Here is a 23,704-nt window from a genome sequence, read left to right as displayed (position 1 = left end):
TTGAGACCAGTTTTGACATCCCGTCTCAAAGAATGAGAAAGAAGTGGCTTTTTAAAGTTTTACATTGTTCACTTAGTGTAGTGTTTTTTTGTTTTGTTTTTTTTTCACCACCACCCAGCTAGTGGAGTGTTTTTTGAGGCTCATCCACATTGCAGCATTTATCAGTTACATTTCATGGTTAAATAATATCCCATTGCATGTAGACAACACATCTGCTTTACATCCAGAAATGAACATTTGAGTATTTTACACATTTTGATACTGTTCATATAGCTGCTATGAATGATCTACGTTCAGAGTTTACTTGAGTATTTGCTTATCAGTCTTTAAGTGTAACTAGGAGTGGAACTGGTGGCAGTATGCTATCTCTTTGTTTAATTTTTGAGGAATAGCCAATCTACTATCCAAAAGTGATGGAAGTGTTTTCTTTTTATATTGTCATCAGCAATGCTTAAAGTGTCTTTCTTTTCTTTTTTTAAAAACCGTATCTTTCAATGGTTAGAAGGTTTTGTCTTGTTTTGTTCTGCAGTCACTCAAGTAACACTTTATCGACAAGAATCATTTTCTTTTTTTTACTTTATTTTACATTTTTTTTGTTCTCTCATATGTTACACCCAGACTGCAGTGTCGTGTTCCCCACCCCCTTCTCCTCCCAGTTCCTTCCCCACCTTCTCTCTCCCCCAGATCCACTCCTCCATTTCCCTTCAGGAAAGGGCAGGCCTCCCTGGGATATCAACTAAACATGGCATATCATGTTGGAGTAAGACTAGGCACACCCTCATATTAAGGTTGGATGAGGCAATTAGGAAAAGGGTCCTAAAAGCAAATATAGCATAGAATCATCAGGAACCATTTCATTAATTTATTTTTTTCAAGACATGGTTTCTCTGTTTAACAGCCCAGGGTGTCTTGGACTTTGTAGACCAGGCTGGCCTTGGACTCAGATAGCCTGTCTCTGCCTCCTGAGTGCTAAGATTAAAGGCGTGTGCACCACCGCCACACTCACTGACTTTGAGGGTGGGAGAATGGTTATTTGGTTCTATCTTAGGTTTCTGGGTCCTGGTCCTTCAGACAATGTCAGGCCTGGGCTCCCTCTGTGGCATGGGTCTCAAGTTGGACCAGTTGTTGGTTGGCCACTCCCACAAGGTCTGGGTCAGCTTAACTGCAGCACATCTTGCAGGCAGGACAAATTGTAAGTTGAAGGTTTTGTGGCTGGGTTGGTGTCCCAGTCCCTCCAGTGGAAGCCTTGCCTGGTTACAGAAGCTGGCTAGTTCAGATTCCATATCCCCCATTACTAGGAGTTTTCAATGGGGGCACCCTTGTAGATTCCTGGGAGTTTCCACTGCACTAGGTTTCTATCTCACCCCTGAAATGCCCCCCAATTCCAGTCGTTTCTCCCCCACCCCACCCACCTTGTCCCTCCTGTTCCCATCCCCACCTGCCTCCAGTCCACTCATGAAATTTATTCCCCCTTCCCAGGGAAGAACTATGTGTCCACCCTTGGGCCCTCCTTGTTACCTAGCCTCTCTGGGTCTTCGGATTGTAGCATGATTATCATTTACTTAACAGCTTCCGAGATTAGATGAGATTGGGCGTGTTCAGGGTGGTATGGCTGTAGACTACTTAACAGCTAATATCCACTTATAAGTAAGTACATACCATGTTGTCTTTCTGGGTCTGGGTGACTTACTTAGGATATTTTCTTTGTTTTTTCTAATTCCATCCATTTACCTGCAAATCTCATGATGTTATTTTTTTTTTTTAAAACAGCTGAGTAATACTTTTTTTTTTTTCCAGACAGGTTTTCTCTGTGTAGCTTTGGAGCCTGTCCTGGATCTCGCTCTGTAGACCAGGCTGGCCTCGAACTCACAGAGATCTGCCTGCCTCTGCCTCCCAAACGCTGGGATTAAAGGCGGGTGCCACCACCGCCCGGCATGAAGAATAGGTGTTTTATGAAGAGCAGGCTGTCTGTCAGGCTTAGGGGTGGGGTTGACTGTAGGCAGCTGGAGCAGGAACAGCAGCAGTGAGGCCAGTTTTTCTGTGGTCCTTGATGATGGGAGGTCGCATCGACGACTAGGTGGTGTGGACCGCATGGTGACTATTGACCATGTTCCAGCGTTTCGACATTGCAGACCACACTTCTCCAGCACCCTTTTTATTTTCAATTTTAATGATTCTCGATATTAATGCCTTTCCCTTTGGGAAATTTTGTGTGGGCTTTGGTAAAGGATAAAAATGTGTACAGTGGTAGACTCTCTAAATCAAATAATTCTTTGGAAAAATAAATCCCCGCCACCATAGAACCAGGAATTCCATTGTGCCCTCCTAATTACACCAAGAACAGGAAATATCTACAATTCAGATCCTGAGCCTGAGACCATTAAGGGCAAGAGTTCAGTTAATAAATGTAGAGAAATCAGAATGCTATAGTATAATGGAAAGAGTAAGACCTCAGAACCTTCCCTTTTGGGATCCTTATGAGGGGAACAGGCTCATACAGTAAGACTAAGAAACTGTAGTATACTGCCTGCTCCCCAGAAGTCCTTTCCATAGGTCAGGCATTTGGATAAAGGTCTCCATTCCCTTGGGAGCTTGAGGAAAATTCCTGCTTGATAAAGTAGTCTGTCTTCCTTCCTTCCTTCCTTCCTTCCTTCCTTCCTTCCTTCCTTCCTTCCTTCCTTCCTTCCTTCCTTCCTTCCTTCCTTCCTTCCTCCCTCCCTCCCTCCCTCCCTCCTTCCCTCCCTTCCTTTCTTTCTTTCTCTTTCTTTTTTTTGTTTAAGAAAATTTTCCACTCATTCTACATATCAACCACAGACCCCCCTCCCATCTCTCCTTCTACTCCCCCCATTCCTCCCAACCCACACTCCATTCTGTTCTCCAAAAGGGTAAGGGCTCCCATGGGGAGTCAGCAAAGCCTGGTACATTCAGTTGAGGCAGGACCAAGCCCCTCCCCACTGCATCAAGGCTGAGCAAGGCATCCCACCACAGGTAATGGGCTCCAGAAAGCCAGCTCATGCACCAGGAATAGATTCTAATCCCACCGCCAGGGGCCCCTCAAACAGACCTCTCCCATATGCAGAGGGCCTAGTCTGGTCTTGTGTAGGTTCCACAGCTATCATCTGAAGTTTGGGAGCACAAGCTTGGTTCAGTTCTCTAGACTTCCCCATCAAGTTTGGCCTCCCCCTTGCTCATATAATTCCTCTTCTCTCTCTTTGACTGGACTCCCAGAGCTCGGCCTGCTGGTTGGTTGTGGATCTCTGCATCTGCTTCCATCAGTTACTGGATAAAAGCTCTATGATGACAGTTAGGGTAGTCACCAATCTGATTGCCAGGGTAGGCCAGTTCAGGTACCCTCTCCACTATTGCTAGTAGTCTAAACTGGGGTCATCCTTGTGGATTCCTAGGAATTTCTCTAGCACCAGGTTTCTTTCTAACCCCATATTGTCTCCCTCTATCAAGATATCTCTTTCATAAGCAGTCATTTTTATCTCTGGCAAGAGGAAATTATGGCCCTTCCATTAAGATATGACTGGTGCTTATTGTCAGGTCAAAGCTAGATTCCTCAATCCCCGGTCTCAGCCACACCCCAGCTCACATGCCCCCTTGTCTCCCATTTGATCCTAAGTACAACTGTACAGTATAAAAGGTGTCTTTTTTTCAGTTAAAGGCTGCTGGCAGCCTTCCCAGTTCATCCTCAGATCGCGTCCATCTCCTCTCTCCCCCCCCCCCCCCCATCGACTCTACACATCCTCTTTGGGACCTGAACAACCCCTCCCCCCCTGCTGAAACAGGTCTCTGACAACTAGGATAGCAAAGGAAACAGATGGTGGATGCCCTGGAGGTGGAAGCAGCAGGGAGGGCTAGCGTTGCTGAGAGGAAGGGAGGAATTAGGGACGGTTTCAGGTTGGGCCTGGTGGCACATTCCTGTGATTCCAGCACTTGGGATGCTGATGCAGGAAGATCATCAATTTGAGGCCAGCCAGGGTGTGCTGGTCAATTTTATGTCAACTTGACACAACCTAGAATCATCAGAAATGAGGGAGCCTCCATTGAGAAAATGCATCCATTAATCACTATGCATGCAAGCAAGTAGGGCATTTTCTTAATTAGTGATAGATGGGGAAAGGCCTGGTCTATTGTATGCTGATGGTCCTGGTTTTTATAAAAAAGCAGGCTGAGCAAGTAAGGGGAAGCAAGCCAGTAGGCAGCACCCCTCCATGGCCTGACTCCTGACTCCAGGTAACTGCCCTGTTTGAGTTCCTGTCCTGACTTCCCTCAGTGATGGGAGTGTTACCTGGAAGTGTAAATGAAATACCCTCCTTCAAGTTGCTTTTGGCCATGGTGTCTCATTACAACAGTGATAACCGTAACTAAGACACAGGATGATAGAGTAAATATGTTACAAGAAAACAAGCAGAAAAACTCAGCAAACATCAAGGAGAATGTTTCTGGGAATCTTGAAGTAAAAGAAGGTGGGTTATGAAACTCATTGCCTCAGAGGGATTGGCTAGAAAAGGCACTGGCCTGTGGAGAAATCAAGACTTTAGATGTGGACAAAGATCTGAGGTCAATCAGGTAATCAAGCCTCAGTTTTCTGGGGTTCAACCCCTTAGTTGAAAGTAATCCCAAGCTCTACTTACTCTATCTGGTCTCATAGCAGACCTGGTACCCAGGCACTGAGCATAGGGTAGAAAGGTATGCCTGGTGTAGACATGACAGTTAGATTACAAGTGGCCATCTTGTCCATGTTTCTGGTCTACCTTTATTGACTTGCTTTCTTTTCTTTTCTGTTTGTTTGTTTATGTGCATATATGTTTGAATGTTCATATATGTACAGGTGCATGTGTGTATGAGGTGCTTATAAACTGTGTGCATGTGTGTTTAGGTTTGAGGAGAACCTTGAGTGTGATTCCTGAGGTACGGTTCATGCATATTAATTTTTTCTTTTGAGAAAGTCTCTTACCAGGCGGTGGTGGCGCACGCCTTTAATCCCAGCACTCTGGAGGCAGAGGCAGGCAGATCTCTGTGAGTTTGGGGCCAGCCTGGTCTCCATAGCGATTTCCAAAAAGGCACAAATCTACACAGAGAAACCTTGTCTTGAAAAACCAAAAAAAAAAAAAAAAAAAGAGAAAGTCTCTCATTGGCCTGGAACACAGTAAGTACACTAGGCTGGCCACTTAGAAATCGTTAGTGCTCCAAATGACTGTCTCCACAGCCTTGGGATAAGATTCTGTCATCTAGCTAACCCCCCCCCACACACCTCCTGCAATAAGGCATTTCAGTAATTACAATATCCTCCAGGCCAATACTGACTTGGCTTTTCATTTAGGGCCACATGGCTAGGACTACAGTTATGACCCAAGACACATGAAGCCTTTTATGCATGATGTGTAGTGGTATCAGGATTCTCCCTGCTCTGAACCATCTCACAGTTTGTGTTTCAACTGTGCTCCTCCATTTCCAACATGGAGGATTTGGGTTCCAGGCTCTGTTTGGTTTCGAGTCACAAGAAAGCATTTAGAGTTGGAGAGTGTGTTAGCTCCATCAGTGTAACCAGGTAAGCATCTTAAGTGGGGAAGAGGTTGTGTAAGCTCAGGCTTAGAGGACCCAGTCTGTGTCCTAAGTTCTCTCCTGGTCTTTGAGTCTGTGGTTAGCAGTACACGGTTATGAGAAGCAAAGTGTTCCCGAGACTGCTAGGAAGCAAAAGCCAGAACAGAGAGACAGGGTTCCCCATCTGCTTGAATGGCACACCCCAGAGACCCGAAGAACCCCTTTTAGGCACCACTTCTTAAAGTTACCACCTCCCAATAGCACCAGGTGGGGAGTAAGGCTGTACCACCTGAGCCTTTGAGAGGCACTCCAGATCCAAGTAAGTGAGGGGAGGAAGGTTTAATCATTGTCATGATTGTCCTCCAGGGCACCAGAGAACACTGGATTTTGTTGTCTCATATTATTGTTCAGCCCCAAATAAGAAATACTTTGCATGCTCACGAACATGTACCAGAGTTGAGACATGAGTCATCTTTTACTTTTGCGTGCAGAGACTGTTTATTAAGGAGCTATTACAACAATGCCCGTGACCTCGAACTGTTCTTCTTTCCCTTGTCAATCAAGGCAGAGGATCCTGAGCATGCTGAGGGGACTACTGCTATTGTTTCCTTAATCAGAAGGATGGGGCTTCAAGGTTGCATGGAAAAGATTCACAGGGGGTGTCACTGACTCGCAGTACTTTGCCTAGCTTCAGTAGCGCTGGCTTCAGTTTGCTGCCTGAAGGTGGTTCTATGGAGAGAGAAAGACAGTGATTACTGCTTTAACCTCAGAAGCTGACTGCAGGCATGGTAAGCGCTAACCCACAGCCCAGCAGATCACATAGCACTGCTTCAGGGGTGGGGAGAGAGCATCTGGAGAGCACCCTGGAGAGCTTAGGTTAGGAGAGAAGGAGCTTGAAGGGGAAGCCTCTGGCAGGAGGGGATCCGTGTGGATGCAGTCGGGGTCCACCCAGAGACAGCAGGCACCAACTCTGGGGTCACGGGATCCTGGGTGAACCACCTGCTGGCCCTGCACAGTGCTGCCCGTCAGTAGCTACACTTTCACTATTATCCAGAACTGCTGCGGGATGTGATTCTTGTCACTGTGGCTGTCGATCAGATGTCATCCATCTGATCGGTGCCCTGATCAAGGCTGGCTTGTGCAGGTTCCCTGGCCCTGATAGGGTGGGCAGGAAAGAATGAGAACATGAACAGCCAGCCTAAGCAAGTGCTGCTTTCTGTCATTCGGACCCTCTAGGAATTGATGAGGGCCCGGATGCAGGGAAGTGTGGGGCCAGGCACAGCCTAAGGTGTGAGTCCTGTGAGAGAAGCTGCTGTTCTCTGGGTTAATTTCACACTGGTCATAAGTACAGGCAGGATTGGGAATCTGTGCGAGCTCCTGTATTTGAGGCAAAGCGAAGGAAGACAAACGAGCAAGGAAGAGTTGTATTTCGGTTTCTTACCGATTTCAGCGGTCTGACATTGGCATCCTTTAGGGCAAATGTAGTCACTCCTTCCGGAACATTCATTTGTTTAAACATTTCTGAAATAAGGAAGTACCATCTTGTGACAGCAGTTAAGGGACATGAGAACCTGGGTGGCTTGTGTGACCACAGCCACACTTGGCATCTCTGACCTGTATGTGGCCCTAGGAGGAGTCACTGCCACACACATTCAATACGGTGTCATGAATGCTGTCCATCCCAGCCTGTAGGATGGAGGCAAGATACGGTGTAGGGGAAGGAAGGCCCCAAAGCAGGTGGGGACCTGGTGGTCTCCTACCATTGATGAGAAATGACACACTGCCTCACAGCAGGACCTGACTGGGGGTGACACAAACATTTGAAGATCAGAATGCTATTGACAAGCACAGTAGAACCAACCAGGAACGTGTATTCCTGGTCTGTGGCACCATCATCGTTGTTGTCCAAAGAGGTTATGATATCACCTTCAAGTGTCACAACCCTAATGTCTTTAGGGGTGGGTGACCCAGGTCCACTGTCCAAGTGTATGCCCTGGTGGTCTTGGTCCCAGGTACCTGCGGACAGGACTTCCTGGGAGCTCCAGAGGAGGCAATTTGATCTGTGTTCCCTTTATACCACCATGATGGTGTCATTTCTGATAGAGAAGGTGATGGACAACCCAGCAGGTGACAGGGTGGCCTTGTGCTTAGGGTTTAGTGTCCCACATGTGTCATGCCCAGCACGTCTCATGGGCACTCACTGTGCCAGCTGTCAGCATCATTAATTCCACATACCATTGAAGGAAGACCAGACCTTCTTCATGACTTCAATTATAATGACTTCCACCTCTTCCTTCTGCAGGACACAGGAGGACATTTTCAGTAGAGCCTTGCAGCCCTCCAATTGTCCGCAAGACCCAGGAGGATTAGCTCAGGCTGCAGGTTTCTGTGGGCTTTCTCTATTGGACAGGTCTGTCACATGTCAAGGTCGAATATAGAGATGGATCTCCCTGTATCCTTAGGGCTCCCGTCTCTGGGAGTTTTGGGGTTCCTATTGGGGTTTGTTGCCCTTGTGGCTCCATGAGCAGAGGCATTGTCCTGTTTACTGCCACCTTGCTACAGTTCCAGCAGGTGGCTTTGGGACTTCAGGAGCGACTAGGAGGTCAAAGGTTGGGAGCCTTGCACTTGGTGGTCTCTGCTGCCTCCTGTGATATGGTTTGAGGACATAGGTCTGGGTCCCTCCATGTTATGATGCTCCCTTCTTCTCATGTGACCCTCCTCTGAGAGCATATGGTGTTGCTTCTACACCTCCTTTTCCTTCTCAATGCTCATCCCTCTTTGTGGGAAGCCAGGCTTCTGTGAACTGGGTTAGGGTGCCACTGTAACCACACCCCACTGTGTGCACAGAGAGGACACTCCTTAAACTTTGCTCTCTAACATCCAGGGACAGATCTTGGCATAAACTACTGTGTTTGGCTGTCAAAATTTGTATGAGGTCAGGGGTCAATCCTACACAGTCTTTATCACTTAGTTCAGAGCCAGGAACATCCTGTCTCTTCCCTGCTAAGTAGAGATGGAAGGTTTGCTAACCTGAATGTTCCCTGAGTCTGCTGCTTCATTGGCTCTCAGTATCTCAGGATGCTAAAGGGACACATTTGCTAAGCCCTTCTCTGGGCCCCACTGTGGGCCTCTCTCCAGCATGTGGCACCAGACTTTCAGTATCTTCTGTCTCCTATGTATGTGTTTGTATGTTTGCTCCGTGTAACCCCCAATGCAGATGTGAGTGTGAGCATGGGCAGCTATGGTTTAAGAGTTCTCCAGAGACCAGTAGGAACTTGAAGTTCTGTTCCACAGTAGGTGTGTGCTCTATTACCCATGGGCCTCTCTTTCCCCCATTCCTGAGTCAGAGTGTCTGGCATTGACTGATTTCCCACCTATCATGAGTCAGTATACAAGGGCACACCAACTTACAGCCTCAGGGGGCTCCACTGTGTTCTCAGACCTGTCAGCAACAAAAACAGAGAAATGTTAGGTTCATGAGAACAGTACCACTGGTGTTTAGAGTTCAAGTCTTATCTCAGTTGATTTGGAATGAATCAGCTGTAGACTAGGAGCTCCTGAGCAGAATGGACACATGAATGAGAGCATGTAGGCCTAAATCCCCCATTTCCTGTAATTATTGAAATATTTTCCCAGAACCCATCATGCATATGTGTTTGACAGGGTCTTTACGTCCTCGGGAGGATGGTGCAGTTATATCTTGCAGTACCTCTTGACTTTGATATCTGGTATCAATTTGGTTTTTGAAATCTTGCTGTTATGAGTGATGATCAATTTCTGAAATGACACAAGAGAGTTTGAATGAAACATGGGGGTGTGGCCTTTCCTCTGCTATGGGGACTCCAAGGTATATTGGGCCTCAGGCTTTTGGGGACAGCTTATCTCATGCATCCAAGTCCTTGCTCTTCTTCTAACTCAGGGGACCTTCATTTCTCTGTACTCACCGTTTTCCCAGTGGCAAAGTCCTCACCGCCCTTTGTTATTTCAACCTCATAAGTGACTCCGAGGAGTTTGTCTTTCTGGAAGGCATAGGCTATTTTGGTGATGTTGGCACCCAGGTCATTCATCTGTTGTGAAGAAGACTTCAGTCAGTGAGAGGAAGAGGATGGGAGGTGCCGTACCATGAGTCAGGCATGTGTCCTTCAGGCTTGGTTGAGATACTGACTTTGCTTCTGTAGGCTTGGTCACCCAGCTGGGTGCTGGTGCAGCTGAGAAAAAGAAATGACATGTGCATCCTCACCCCATGCCTCTGTTGAATTGAGTGGATGGAGGTTGGGGCAGAGACCTTGTGAAATGTTGCTTTCTATCAAGCCTTTCAAAGTAGAAGTGTGTTTCTCAGCTCTTGTGTCTTGGACACTCTCTGCTGAACTCTTATGGATTCTGTGGTGAAGATTCCTCATAGGCTGAGTCACCTGATCATGGTACCTAGAGCATGGGAGCTCCTCTCACTGGAGAGAGTTCTTCCATCTTTAGTGGGGGTCATATTAAAGTATCTCTTGGGTAGATAAGCCTGGTACCCTTGCTGCTACTGTGACTTGGCCACTCACTGAGCCTTTGAGGGCATCGGTAAAATGAAGACGTGTTCTTACATTGAGCTGTGTTTTGAGGATTACTTGCACTGATCATTTAAGGACACATGGCCGTGTGCTTGGCATGTGGGCGACACACTCATAATATTTACCCTCCCCACCCCTTGCCTGCTTCTGAGCCCCACTGATGACATCAAGGCTCCTTCCTGATCACTAAGAATGATGTGTGTCCTGTGGCATTGGTCTTATCCATCTCTGCAAGAACCTTCAGAGCTTGCTGGGCAGTGGGTACACACCTTTAATCCTAGAACTTGGCAGGCAGAGGCAGGCAGATCTATGTGAGTTCAAGGCCAGTCTAGTCTACAGAGGTAGTTTCAGGACAGCTAGGATTACACAAGGAAACCTTGTCTCAAGAAACTTAAAAAAAAATGAAACAACCTTCACATCTCATTTATATCTCTACCTTTTCCCTCAGAATTGACAGTCTCAGCTGTCGTCCAGAGTAGTGTAGACCTGAGGCTGATGGAGGACACTCACCTTGACAGAGCTCTGCTTGGCTACATATATTAAAAGCATCTTCAACATCGAGGTGGACATAGTTACAGAAATGGTGGCATTTTTGGGATCTGGAGGCAGCCGACCTCCAGGCACAGGCACTGGTTTTTTTCCCAAATTGAATTCAACCTAAGGAGGGGAAGCAGGAGACAGCTGTGTAAGATCAGGAGACTGGAAGGAGAGGGAAGGCCTTGTGGCCTGGCTTCACTGTGCAGGGCAGTGCAGCAGGGCTCAGGGCAGCCAGGCTTTCCCCAGAGGCCAGGAATCCTCACCTGCAGGTGAGTCGGTCATTTATGATGGACTTCATGAAGATGTGTGTTTAATATTGCTTCCTCTCCTTGTCCCAGTTCTGCAGAACTGAGGGCCAGTCTCCCCCTGTGTCTCCATCCTCATTTTCTCTCCCTATCTCCCTCCCTCCTTTGTTTCATAAACCATCACATGGAGGAATAAGTTCGTAGATGTTAAGGCTATTCTTGAATAATTTTTCTGTCTGTCTGCTTGTCTGTCTATCTGTCCGTTTCATTCTTTCTATTTTTATGCATTCCACCCTCATATTTCTGAGCTATAATCCTTTTGGAGGATGCTGGAAGATTCAGACAGGAACAGAGGAGGGAGACTTAGGCCTAACACCCCTGGGGTTTCCTCGTGTCCCGTGCACTGCTCCTTTAGTTTTTACTTGACTTTAGAGCGATTCATACTCTCTGGGAAGCATGGCTCCGTTTCCACATGTGACGTGTGTAGGAGGGTCTGACCCTCAGCTGATGTCCTTGGTGTGTGTTGTAGGTTGTTGAGGAACAGCATCCTGAATGTGTATAGATTTGTGCTTCAGCATCTGAATGCAGCTTTTTTGATGGATTTCCAGAAGAGAAGCTGAGCTCACTATGTCCCCTCTCTTCAAGCTTGTCCCAGCCTGGTTTTGCCTCCCCGACTTTGGGTAGTGGGTGGTTGGAGGAGATGACTCTATCTGATGTGTTGTATACAGTCCACTGAGAATGGAGAGCTGAGATGAGACAAGTTATGGTTCTCTCTGTGGGAGCTCATCACAGGCCATTGTCCTGTGGGTTGGAATGGAGAAGAGCACTAGCTGACCATGTCCTGATGGGCACTCAGGAGACTGACCCCAGGACAGATGAGGGTGAGAACTGAGCAGATCATCTCACTGTCCTGACTCTCTGATCTCTGTTTGGGCTCCGGTGTGCTTCCAGCCTTCAGCCAGGTGTTGACGCAATGCCATGAGTACTTACACAGTAGAAAATGGAAAGTCCTTTGGAAGAGATCCTGGTACTCTGAACCTGGTACTTGAATAAGCCGGTAGCTGTGGAGGAGAGGGAGGGAGGAATGGGGAGAGCCCGGACAGGCATTGATGACTGTTGTGCCTCCAACTGGTCTGCCCGATATACCAGTATAGACAGCTGCTTCTGTCTGTCTGCCAGACACAAGGTGCGGCCCTGAATGCTTCCACATCTCAAAGGATGCCGTGAGCTTTGGGTTTACACACAAGGATGTAGATTTTTTTTTTTTTTAATCTGAGGTGTCAAAACCCGCTTGGAGAAGGAAAGACTGTCTAGGTAGACGTTCAGTGGCCCAATCTCTGTGGTATGTCCCCTATAAAGTTTCCCAAGGTCCCCGGGCAACTTGAGACTGTTGACAAAGGACACCCAGGAAGTACTCACCATTCTTGCAGTCATTGAAGTCCTTGAGGACGATGGCACAGGAGTTGGATTTCTGTAGCTGTGAAGTCACCACAGGTTAGCTTAGCTGAGGGAGCATCTGTAGTCTGTCTTATCAGTCAACCTCCTCCTCTTCTCCTCCTGTCTTCCCCCTTTCCTGAGCTAGTTTCCTGACCTCTTTATTATTATTATTATTATTATTATTATTATTATTATTATTATTATTGTTATTATTATTTATTTTACAGTACTATTCAGTTCCACATAATAGCCACAGATTCCCCTGTTCTCTCCTCTCCCACCCCCCTCCCTTTCCCCCTAGCACACCTCCCATTCCCACCTCCTCCAGATCAAGGTCTCCCCCGAGGACTGGGATCGACCTGATAGACTCAGTCCAGGCAGGTCCAGTCCCCTCCTCCCAGACTGAGCCAAGCATCCCTGCATAAGTCCTAGGTTTCAAACAGCTAACTCATGCAACGAGCCCAGTTTCCTGACCTCTTATGGGCAGAAGTCATCCACTATTCCCAAATCTTGTGTCTTCTAATTCTGCTGCTGGACATATGCTCAGAGGAGCTTCCTGGCCACATTGGCCTTTGGGCTCCAGGGGTCCCTTGTTCCTAAATCTGTCCCAGCAGCTGGTCATTTACAAAGCTGCATGATTCTTTCCTAGTCCCCCAGTGATTCAGGTCTCTGAGGGAACCTCCCACTTCCCTGGACTTACATTCTCATTCATTTCTGCTGTCAGCAGTATTGGGACGATATTATTCAAGGGCAGAGGCACGGGGAGAGGCACAGTTCCTGTGACACTGTGAAAGACATATGTGTTGAAATGAGTGATCGTCATGTTTCTAGATTTGTGCATGTCTTAGACAGACCGACTCACTGATGAAGGAGTCAGGATGATGTTTCGGTTCTCAATGTGTGGGTGAGTCCTGAGCTCCTGCCTTGGTCTTTAGTCTTTAAGGAAGATGCAAAGGTTCCTGGCCAAAGCACAGGACCCCTGGCCCAGAGGTCTCCTTGGATGGATCCATCCTTCAGACACCAGAAGACATTTGTCCATAGACCTGTCTGTGGTCTTGGTGTAGCTGTGGATCTGAATTCAGAACTTGCTAAGCTCTAGTTAGAGAAATTACAGTGACTCCTGCGTAGGGCATAACAGAGGGAGGGAACGAATGTCAAAGCGGGTATGTATGGGGAGAAGCATTTCTAGCTTCCTAGTGTGAACCTAGTCAGAATGGCTACTATTAACCTAGTCAGAATGGCTACTATTACCTAGTCAGAATGGCTACTATTAACCTAGTCAGAAGGGCTTGGAATCTCTGGTTGGCCCAGGAGAGGAGAGGTAGGTAGCTTGCCCACAAAAGTGTCAGAGAGATTTTCACCGTGTGGCCTCATGGTTTCTTTTAGGGAAAACATAGGAGGAGTCCCTTAAATAGAATCAGTAGGAAAGCTGGAAGGTAGATGTGAGAAGACTGTTGTTGAACACAGAGGAATGTTGATAGCTCTCCTAGCATTTCCTGATTGTCTAGAGGACTATGGTGGACCAGCTCTCCTCTGGCCCAGCAGCAGGGCCTTTTGACACACTTTTGGATTGATTCAGTAGAAGGATAGAAGCTGTTACGTACGTCTCTATTAACTGTATTTTCATTTCGTTGACCTTGATATGGGTGTCTTGGACGTCAAGGTTGACACATTTTGTGTTGTTGGAGGAAACAGCAATTTTCATTGTCACATCCAAGTTAGATTCAAATTTCAGTAGGGTGATGACAGGTCCAAGTACGCTGTGGAGAGGAATGTGAATGAATACTGCCTGAGACATGAGCCTCCAGCAGAGGGCTAGGCATTTGGGAATCAGGCTGATGCTGTGGTGAAGGTCATCCTCTTGAGGGGAGGACTTGTTTCCTACTCCACATGCTCCTACTGCCTCAGTCCCATGCCAGAGAATGAAGAGGGTGGTTATTGTGGTAGTCAGTTACTTTTTGACAAATAACTGTCTTACCCAGCCTTGAGGAGGTCACCTGTCGTTGGTGGCACAAGCTACCAGCCATAAGTTCACTTCTAAGTCTAGCACTTAGGCCTTTTGAGTTTTTGTGGAAATACGTAAAAGAAGTCAATCAGGAGAAATGCTTGGCTTCTTAACAGAAGAAGCTTAGGACAAGGCAGGTTATCTATCATCTGTCTGTCTGTCTATCTGTCAGTTTTTCTATGTATCTATGTGTGTTTCTATCTGTGAAAATGTCTATGTATGTATCTATGAATTTATGTATGTTTATATGTATGTATGTATCTATCCATCTATCTAATTTTTTGTTTTCTGAGTCAAGGTCTCACTCTGTAAGCCAGGCTTGCCTGAAATAGCTGATCCTCCTTTCTCTGTCTCTGTGACCTTGTCATCTGGCTCTAGGATAGGGTACACATATCCTAATCCCCAGTGTCCCCGCAGTCATGGTGGAAACAGGCTCACCCTTTTCCACTTAAGATGGCAGTGACTGTGGAGTGGACTTGGATCTCATCAGCTTCCATGGTGATGTCCGTGCTCTCCTCTCTCACCTCGTCGACCTTGAACCTGCAGAGTGATGACAGAGACTCAGTTCTGCTTCATAGGAACAGCCTGGCCCTCCTGAGAAATAGGTCTGAGGCACCAGTTCCTCACCAGCTAAGGGCTGCTAGTTCTGTGATCCCTGAGCTGCCCTTTCCACCCCCTGGTTTAAACTCAAGAACTCCTGGTCCTATTTTGCAGAGCTCCAGTGGGAGTCAGTCTCTCTCTATGAAAGGGTGGATGTCACCGGGCTTGCTGTAGACTGAGGGTCAGTGTTCCCAGTGAGCAATGGGTTTGTCCAGAAGCCCAGAGAATTGTCAAGGAAGCACTTACTCGAGCACAAGCTCTTGGAGGTTTATCTTGAGCAGATCTGAAAATGTGTCTTTGATGTCTTCTGGGAGGATATCCTTCACCTTGGCCTCAACAGATTCTTTCAGATGTTCTACGTCTTCCACCGCGCCACCCAGGGTCTTCTTGATGTTGGACAGTCCCTCTCCCTTCAGGAGACCGTTGCCAGAGCCCTTGTCTCCACCGAGGTTCAGTAAGCTGCCCAGGCCACCCTTGCCCCCTGGGAGTAGGTTGTTGAGTCCTCCAGTGGCCTTGGACCCTGAAGAGGACTTTGAGGACTCCTCATCCCCTTTTGGGCCTAGGAGACCATCTAGGCCAAGACCTCCTGCCCCTTCTAGGAGGGAGGTGGGATCTAAGAGTGAGAGCAGGTCAAGGTTGTCCAGTGTGGACATCACTGTCCCAAGCACACCTCCCATGCCAACGCCATTACACTTCACAAGTTCCTCGATCTGTGGGGGCAGAGTGTCCATGAGATCTGAAAAAGATCAAGAGACAGTCCCGCTGTGGGTTTTCTATTCAGTTCATCCCTAGCTCCCTCCTTTTGGAAGATGACATCTTGAAATATGGGGTACATAGGACCTGAATTCTCCCTTCCAAGTTCTAGTGCTTCTCCTGCCCTACTTAAGAATGACCTTCTGTCTGAGAGATCCCCCTTCCCTGTTGTCCACAGCTGCTGCTGGTCCTACACTGATGCTAACTTGTGATGAGACTGTTAGCTTCAAAGATACTTGGGTGTGGAGTGAGGAGGAACCTCATTTGTGTGTGTCATTTTTCTTGTCCTCATTTGTCTTGCCTCTTTCTTTCCTTCTAGTGACAAATCTCACTCTCTGTCTCTCTCTCTCTGTGTCTCTGTCTCTGTCTCTGTCTCTGTCTCTGTCTCTCTCTCTCTCTCTCTCACACACACACACACACACACACACACACACACACACACACACACACACACACGTTGTGCATTCTTGACTGGTCCTGTTAGGGCATGAGCCATCTGGCCAGCTTTATTTAATTAATTTTTGTTTTTCTCCTGGTGTCTGGTGCTCAGTATCAGCTCTAGTCCTCAGGGTCCTCATTGGTATTCTGATCTCCATCCTCTGTGTTTGTTGGAGTCTTATAATTGGATGTGGTGCATGGCTTCCAGATGAAGTATAAAGGTTATGATTGTGGATATCTACTGTAAGGTAGAGGGACTGCAGAAGCAGGAGGGTAGTGAATAGACAAACATAGTTATTCTTTCTTTCTAGGCCCTTCCGTCCAAGTCTCCTCTGCTCTTTTGACTCATTTTCATATCATTAGTCTTTATAGATGATTTTTACTTGGATATGCTATGTTGGGTAGCCTTTGCATTTGCCCAAGGCTTAAGCACTGATAGGCAGGCAGGGGCCTAACATGTATTTTCCTCCATGTGGTGTAAGTAAGAAAGGAAAGATGGAATTCTAGGATACTAGAGAAGAGGCTGAGAGTCATCCTGTGGCATGAGAAACAGTCAAAACACTCTAATGCTACCTTCACTTGCCTGTCTGTCTGGCTCTAATAGGAACTGCATAGAAAAAAATGTCAGTGAAGTGTTGTTTGTTGTCAGCCTTGTCTATTGCAGAGCTGTGGCCGATTGGTCCAAAGGGCATTTCTGGCTCAGCAGAGTTATGGTTGAGGCAGTCCACGGAAGCATGTCTTACATCCTAGCCGCCCCTTCTTTGCCCAGAGTTCTGTGTCTAGAATCTTGGACTCATGAGGGGTGTTACTTGGCCACTATGACAGGTGAGTGGGTTATGGCCTCCATCTTCATCCCATCATGCTCTCTCTGATGCAGGTCTTTACTGGAGTGTTGCTGCACAGAACCTCCAGGGAACTACAAAGTGTTTCCTGTTGTTCTTTTTTAGCCCATGAAAGACAACCAGTCCCTGTTTCTGAAGCAGAATCATCTCTTTGTCATGCTTTTAGCTACCCAGGTTCCTGTATTCTCAGCCTTTGAGAATCTTAGGGAGAAGAATTTCTCATCTCCTGGACCAAAGTGTATGTCAGGGAGAGGCTGAAGTGGGTGTCTCAGGAGAGCACGTGTGATCAAGGGCTTGCAGGCCGATTGTGAATGTTCTGCTTTCTGTTCTGAAAACTAGGCTGAGGGTTAATCAACTGTGAGAGTGTAGCCAGTCTTGGGGCACAGCAAGGAGAAACCCTGTGGCATGGCACAGTCTCTAAGTGGTAAGAATCCACTGGAAGGCAAATAGAGAACAGCTTTGGGGTCAGACATTTCCTTTGTCCAGGGTAGCATAAGTCAGTCCCGGACTAAGAATAGTTACCTTACACTCAGCTTTACCATCTCCCAGAGCTGTAGGATGAGCTGGATTCAGCCCTTGCTATGCCAGAATTTCTAGGCATGACCCAAGTTCCCTTCTCTCTCTAGGCACCAAGCAGATGCCACAGGGTCATCATGTTTGAAATTCACTTGCTGAGAAGGTTGACTGAACCTTCTCTGAGCTAGAAATGAGCAGACTATGGAAGGTGTGGACAGGACCCAAAATGTGAGTCTTACTTACAGTCGTGGAGTTTGCCGCTGGCGAGGAAGTATCTGGCTGCAGGTGCACACTTGCCTCCTTTGGGGGTTGCTGGATGCTTTCTGGGAGGCAAGCCTTGGCTGTTGGAGGAACCTTTGAGGTGTGGGTGGCTTGGTATGATAAGAGGGAGAGTGCTCACACTGGGCACAGCAACAGGGAGACTGCTCACCCCTGGGGGTGTTTCCACCAGGTCAAGTGTTCCTGCTTGGATGCTCAACATGATGACCACGGCTGAGAGAGCCCACATCATTGTGGGTGAAACCTGCAGAGGAGAAATGGGTCACTCATCATGTTCACCACGGGCCTAAGAGCTGTCATGTTACTTTGTGTAGATGGTTCCCTGGCTCTGGTAAGAGCATGTTTTTCACATTATTGACACCCCAGTTTCTCCTCTGTTTGTGGGAATATGTTCTGATGCATGCTAGTTAACATCTTGTGGAGCAACTCTTTGCTCTTCCTGTTTCTGCCATGGGTAATTGTACTGTCAGGATTGGCTGTAGCATGTCAATGAAGGTGAGCCTTGTCCTGAGGTCTGACTCCATGGGTATATATATATATATTCTCCTGCTATCTTGTGCAGCCACAAGATATATACCATAATTCTTGGTATTATCCCAGATATAAGTATTGAACCCTCGTTTCTTTTTCAGTGCTGAGATTGTACACAAGACTTGCCCATGTTACACCATTGCTGAAGCACTGAACAATATCCTTAGGGCCCTGGCAATGTCCCAGTTCTTGTCTGTGAACATGTCCATTTGAGTCCTTAGCTACAATCTCAGGTCTCTTCCCCTAAGTATCTTCTTAGTGAGTAGTTAGTATTTGACTTTTCTTGAGGCATCTTATAGAATTGTGTGAGCAAAGCTAGGCATTCGGTCTCATTCCTATCCTGGTTTCCCTTGTCTTGGGTGGTGGACCTCATTTATGGTGGATCTGAGCTGTCCTGGTGACTTCTGGATATTATTTCCCATCTCACCTTCTCAGATTCCTTGCTTATGCTTATTCTCTGAGTGTTTTTTCTCTGACATTTACTTTGATTTATTTGCTTATTTATTTTTGGGACAGGGTTTTCCTTTACTTTTCTGAAGCTTGCTTTCTAGTTCAGGCTGGCCTTGAAATCACAGAGAACTGTTGCCTCTGTCCCTCCAGTGTTGGGATTAAAGCTGTGCACCACCCTGCCTGGCCTGTCTTTAAGTCTTGGAATTACATTTATTTACATTTATTCATTGCTTTTCATTGATGGTTCTAAGTCATGGGAATGCAAGTCATAGGAGAAATTGATGGAGTTTGTTCTTTCCTTCTGTTGTGTGGGTTCTAGGGACCAAACTGAGTTCATCAGGCTTGGTGGCAGGTACCTTTACCCGCTGACTGATTTACCTGTCCTCTTTCTAACATTTAGAATGGTCCTTAGGCATGTGCCCATGACATTTCCCCCTAAGATATGAGTTGCACTGTGGCATTTCTTCCCACTTGTCCTCCTTCACCTGCCAGCTTTGTAAAATTGGGGGTGTGGGTCTTTGCTCCCACCTTTCAGAACACTGTCAGAATCGTCATGGGGGTCACTTCTTTCAAATTGTGACCCCACAATGAATATTTTGTTTGTGATAGAGGGCACCCTGCACATGTGTTCCCAATAACAAGGATCATTCATCAAGACTCCAGCTATAACCCTTAATATCCAGAAACACTACTGCAGCCTGACACAGAGAGGCTCCTGTCACATACCCGTCCAGCAAGTGACTACTCCACCCATGACTGGTACTACCCTGGTAATTACTTGATCTCATTTTAAAAATATCATCCATAATCCCTTTCCTTTCATCTTTTGAACCTGGCCATGCCCTGTCCTCTTTGCATACTCCAGTAGTCTACAGGAAGTTTGCCTTCTCAGAGCTGAGCTAGCCTGTGTCTGAAAAGTTGGTGAATCTTGGAGGGTGGGTGTGATGGTTTCGGTTGGCATCATGTATGCTCACTAGCAAAAGCAAGCTCTCTGCTGCCGTTACCATCAGAAAGTAGTTCCAGTAAATAAGAGTCGGTGACAATTCCTTGCCTTGAATAAACTGCCTTTTGAAAATTAAATTGCACCATATTTCTGCCAACTACTCCCTTTCCTCTCTGACCTCTGGGAAATCTAATCCACATGCCATTCATCTAAACACCCTTTCTGGAAAAGCGAGGCATGTGTGCCTGTTAATGAGTTCATGGCTATGCTGCCTTAATGGATCTCTGTGAGAGTTCCAGCAATCAGTTTCCTGTGTTCTTCAGAAAACAGTCTCCTAATGGGCCGTTGTCACCCACCAGCTCACTTTAGGCCCAGTGTCCTGCATTTCAGTAGCAGAGGAACATTCTAGATTGTTGGTGAGTAAGCCCTAGTCATCTGTCTAGAGGTGACCTGTCCCATAGTCGTTCCTATCTGGCCTGCCATTCTTAGTGCATCCTTCTGGGCAGTCCTTACCTTTCCCCTCTGAAGGGTCAACGTCTTCAGAAGCTGCTTCTCCTCCTGCTCCTGCCTCTGACTGTCTGCCCCAAAGGGGCACCCCATTTTTATAGGCATTCACTATCTCCTAGAAAGGTCACCATAGAGGAAGGAGCATGATCTAGATGTGCTGATAAGACAGGTGTGATGCAGTATTCTTTCCAAAATCAGCAGCTGCTGTTTGTCCTTGCTTTTGTTGGCATGTCCCTATGCCTGTCAGAGCTGGTCTTGGGATGGCAGAGGCAGGCACACCACACAGAGTGTATTGACCCTAGGGGCCTGGTGGTTTTGTATTCTGTATTCAACATTGGGTTGGGTTGAAGCCAATGAATTGTTTTCAATAGTGTTTTTAATGCCATGTATTGTAAGGTGGTTTATCTGTCCCCTTCTTATTTTACATCCTTACAAGCTCTCTTCTGTCTTGCTGTCTTGTAGTCATTATGTTTTGGGTAACCGCATGCAATGTCAAGAGGAATAGAGGCCCAAGGCAGACAGTCAGCAGTCCTGTGAATCCTTTTATGGTATTACATAATGCCCTATGTATACACAGCACCTAATGATCAGCATAAGAGCAGTCATCCATGATACAGGTATGATGTTCCTTTGGTCATTGATTTTAGTGATGGCCAAATACTTTGCCTCATGTATGACTTATGTGAAGTATCCTCCCATATCAAAACCCACTCATGAGTAAGGGGCGTGCAGGCATGGATGGATTCTAGTGACAGAGTGAACTGATCGCAGCATATCAGTGTCTAGGATGTGTTAAGCAGAGGAATTATATAATTGTGTGAGACCCCTATTACTTATTCTTGTTGTGAAATTATAACAGGCCTGGCAGGGATGTGGATATTGTGTGTGCATTTATATTTTCAGCAGTATTTATTCTTTGAAAATATTGCACATTTATGCAATGTATTTTGATGATATTCATTTACCACTACCTCCTTCTAACTAACCCTGGAACCCGTGCTTCCTTTCCCTTATAGCTTCACATTTTCCTTCTTTTGGTTATTTATATGCCCCAGGTCCAATTAGGACTCTCCACTGTTGTGTAGGCAATGTACCTGTAGCATTCACAAAGGAGGGCAACTTGCCCACCACCATCAACAACTGCCATAGCTCTTCCACTGGGGTAGATGTTTGTTTGGCCCTGCTGCATCCATAAATGGACTCTTCACTGGTTTGATCCACTGGACTTTGCACATGAACACGGCTGGTAGGAGTTGATGTGTCCAACAGTCATGCCCTGTCCAGAAGTTAGCAGTCCACGATTCTCCCCATCTCTGAACATCTTTTGTCTGCCCTTTCTTTCATGTTTCCTGGGCCTTGTGTGCTGGCAGGTGGTTGTAGATTACTTGTCCACAGGTGAAAGCACAGTTACTTACACTTTACACATGGACCACTTCTGCGGCTGTATTAACTACTGCCCACTGCAAAAAGAAGTGTGTTTGACTAAAGTCAAAGCAACAAAAGTCTCTATGTGTATACATAAGTATTAGAAAGTGGTTTGACAGCATGTACAGTAGCAAACAAGGGTAGATTCCCTCTCTCAGTCCTATGATCTCCTTAGTCACTTGCTTTTAAGTAGTTTACAATAGCAGATATGAAATCCCTCTGTGAAGCAGGCCTCATATTCAGTCAGAAAGCACTTGGTTATCCCCATAATCATCATCTAATACTGCACCATGGGCACATCTTGTGCAGATCAGTATTATAGCATGCAGCATCCAGTGGTGGGTAGACTATTGATGTCTCCCCCAACCCCCCAGAAGCGTGTGTAGCACCTTCTGGCACTATATAAGCTACCCAGCAGGGAGATAGTTTTCTGGTCAATGGAGGTTGATTTCTCTGTGTCCTGCATCTTTAGTTAGTGATGATTTTGTAATAGGGTTTATCATCTAGTTAGGGCAGGTACCTGTACTGTCTAGTTTAATGTTAACTTGACCCAGCCTAGAGTAGCCACCAGAGAGGAGGGGGCCTCAATTGTGAGAATTCCTCCATATGATCTGGTTGTAAGACATTGTCTTAATTAGTGAGTCACAGGGTTTCTCTGTTGTAGTTTTGGTGCCTGTCCTGGAACTCACTCTGTAGCCCAGACTGGCCTTGAACTCACAGAGATCTGCCTGCCTCTGCCTCCCGAGTACTGGGATTGAAGGTGTGCAGGACCACTACCACCTGGCCTTCTTCAATGGTTTTATTGAAAATATGCTCCATGCTGTGGCTGGAGAGATGGCTAAATGTTTAAGAGCACTTGTTGCTTTTGCGGAAGACATGAATTTTGTTCTCCAGCACCCACATCAGGCATCTTACAACCATCTTGTGAGTCAGTTCCAGGGGATCTCTTGCCCTCTTTGGGCTTTCTCAGGCTTCCTCATGCATGCATACCTACATACACACAGGGACACATGCATAATTAAAAAAAACCCACAAAATAAATCTTCATGAAAATTGAAAGTATTATCCATGCCTTCAGCATGTTATTCTTCTTTTTCATGTCTATATGTAAAGGTTAGGTCTTTTTGTGGTGTCCCAAAGCTTTCCTATGTTCCATTTGTAGACTTTTAGAAGTTTATTATTGACCTTTAATGAATAATCCACTTCCTTATTTTTTTCTTCCAGTTCTGACATTCTGTTTTCTGCATGGTCTATTCTAGATAGTGTGGATTTCCATTAAGGATTCGGTTTGGGTTTATTTCAGCATTTCATTCTTTGTGAATTCTATTTTCATATCTTGGATTGACTTCCTCCTTTCATTCAGCTCTTTGTTTTCATTCTCTTGGGGTATATTCATAGCTTCTTTGACTTGTTTCAGCATGGTTGTAATTATTTGGAAGTTCTTCTGGGTCATTCTTACTTGGGATCATTACCATGTAGTTAAAATGTTTTGGGAAGGGGCATGTTTCTGTTTTATTTATTTATTTATTTATTTTTTTTTTGTGTGTGTGTGTGTGGTTTTTTTTTTGTGTGTGTTTTTTGTTTCTTGCGCATTTGAAGTAGTTTGTCGATTTAGTTATTCTCTTTTTGTTTAACTGTTTTCTTTCGGTGGCGGATGTTCGATGTTCAGAGAGGGCTGAGACATTTTTGCCCTTTGTGTCCCCGGTAGTGAGGGTTACAGCAGTGGGGCTGTGCGTGAAGTCTAGTGAGATTCCCACAGGAGCTGGGTGGCCTATGGGGGGGGGGGGAGCGGGCCTACCTATCGGCCCAGGGATGCAGGATGCTGGAGGAGTCGGGCAGCAGGGCAGGAGAGTGGGGATCTGGAGAAGCTGGATGTGAAGTCAAATGCTATGGCAGCACTGGAGTTGAGGTCCTGGTGGGACATGCAGCCTAGGGGGCAGGGAAGGATGGGGCCTGTCTGACCTGTGGAGCAGAAAGAAGGATGAGGATCATAAAAAAGTACTTATTTGTTCCTTTGGTTAGCAGATAGAGACACGGAACTGTTGTGAGTTATAAATGACTCCTGGAATCCCAGTTTGGGAACAGAAGGG

At 46.4% G+C, this 23,704-nt stretch overlaps 1 protein-coding gene across 1 annotated transcript; it reads right to left on the bottom strand.

Annotated features, from left to right (window-relative positions):
- Positions 1–6,025: 6,025 nt before the first annotated feature.
- On the bottom strand, positions 6,026–20,252 carry LOC102919577 (vomeromodulin-like). Its single transcript, XM_076570925.1, has 15 exons — positions 20,196–20,252; positions 17,723–18,002; positions 15,177–15,666; positions 14,769–14,870; positions 13,930–14,085; positions 13,026–13,110; positions 12,308–12,365; positions 11,879–11,949; positions 10,617–10,763; positions 9,495–9,617; positions 9,260–9,327; positions 8,962–8,992; positions 7,786–7,846; positions 6,992–7,071; positions 6,026–6,279 (listed from the first exon to the last, which is right to left on the bottom strand). Exons 2-15 carry the CDS (start codon positions 17,988–17,990, stop codon positions 6,256–6,258), a joined length of 1,764 nt encoding a protein of 587 aa, XP_076427040.1. The 5' UTR covers positions 17,991–18,002; positions 20,196–20,252; the 3' UTR covers positions 6,026–6,255.
- Between the last annotated feature and the right edge of the window lie 3,452 nt (positions 20,253–23,704).

The sequence above is a fragment of the Peromyscus maniculatus genome, chromosome 4, assembly GCF_049852395.1.
Source record: "Peromyscus maniculatus bairdii isolate BWxNUB_F1_BW_parent chromosome 4, HU_Pman_BW_mat_3.1, whole genome shotgun sequence".
Taxonomy (NCBI): Eukaryota; Metazoa; Chordata; class Mammalia; order Rodentia; family Cricetidae; genus Peromyscus; species Peromyscus maniculatus.
The sequence above is the reverse complement of the archived record's forward strand: the minus strand, read 5'-3'. Positions and strand labels throughout refer to the sequence as shown.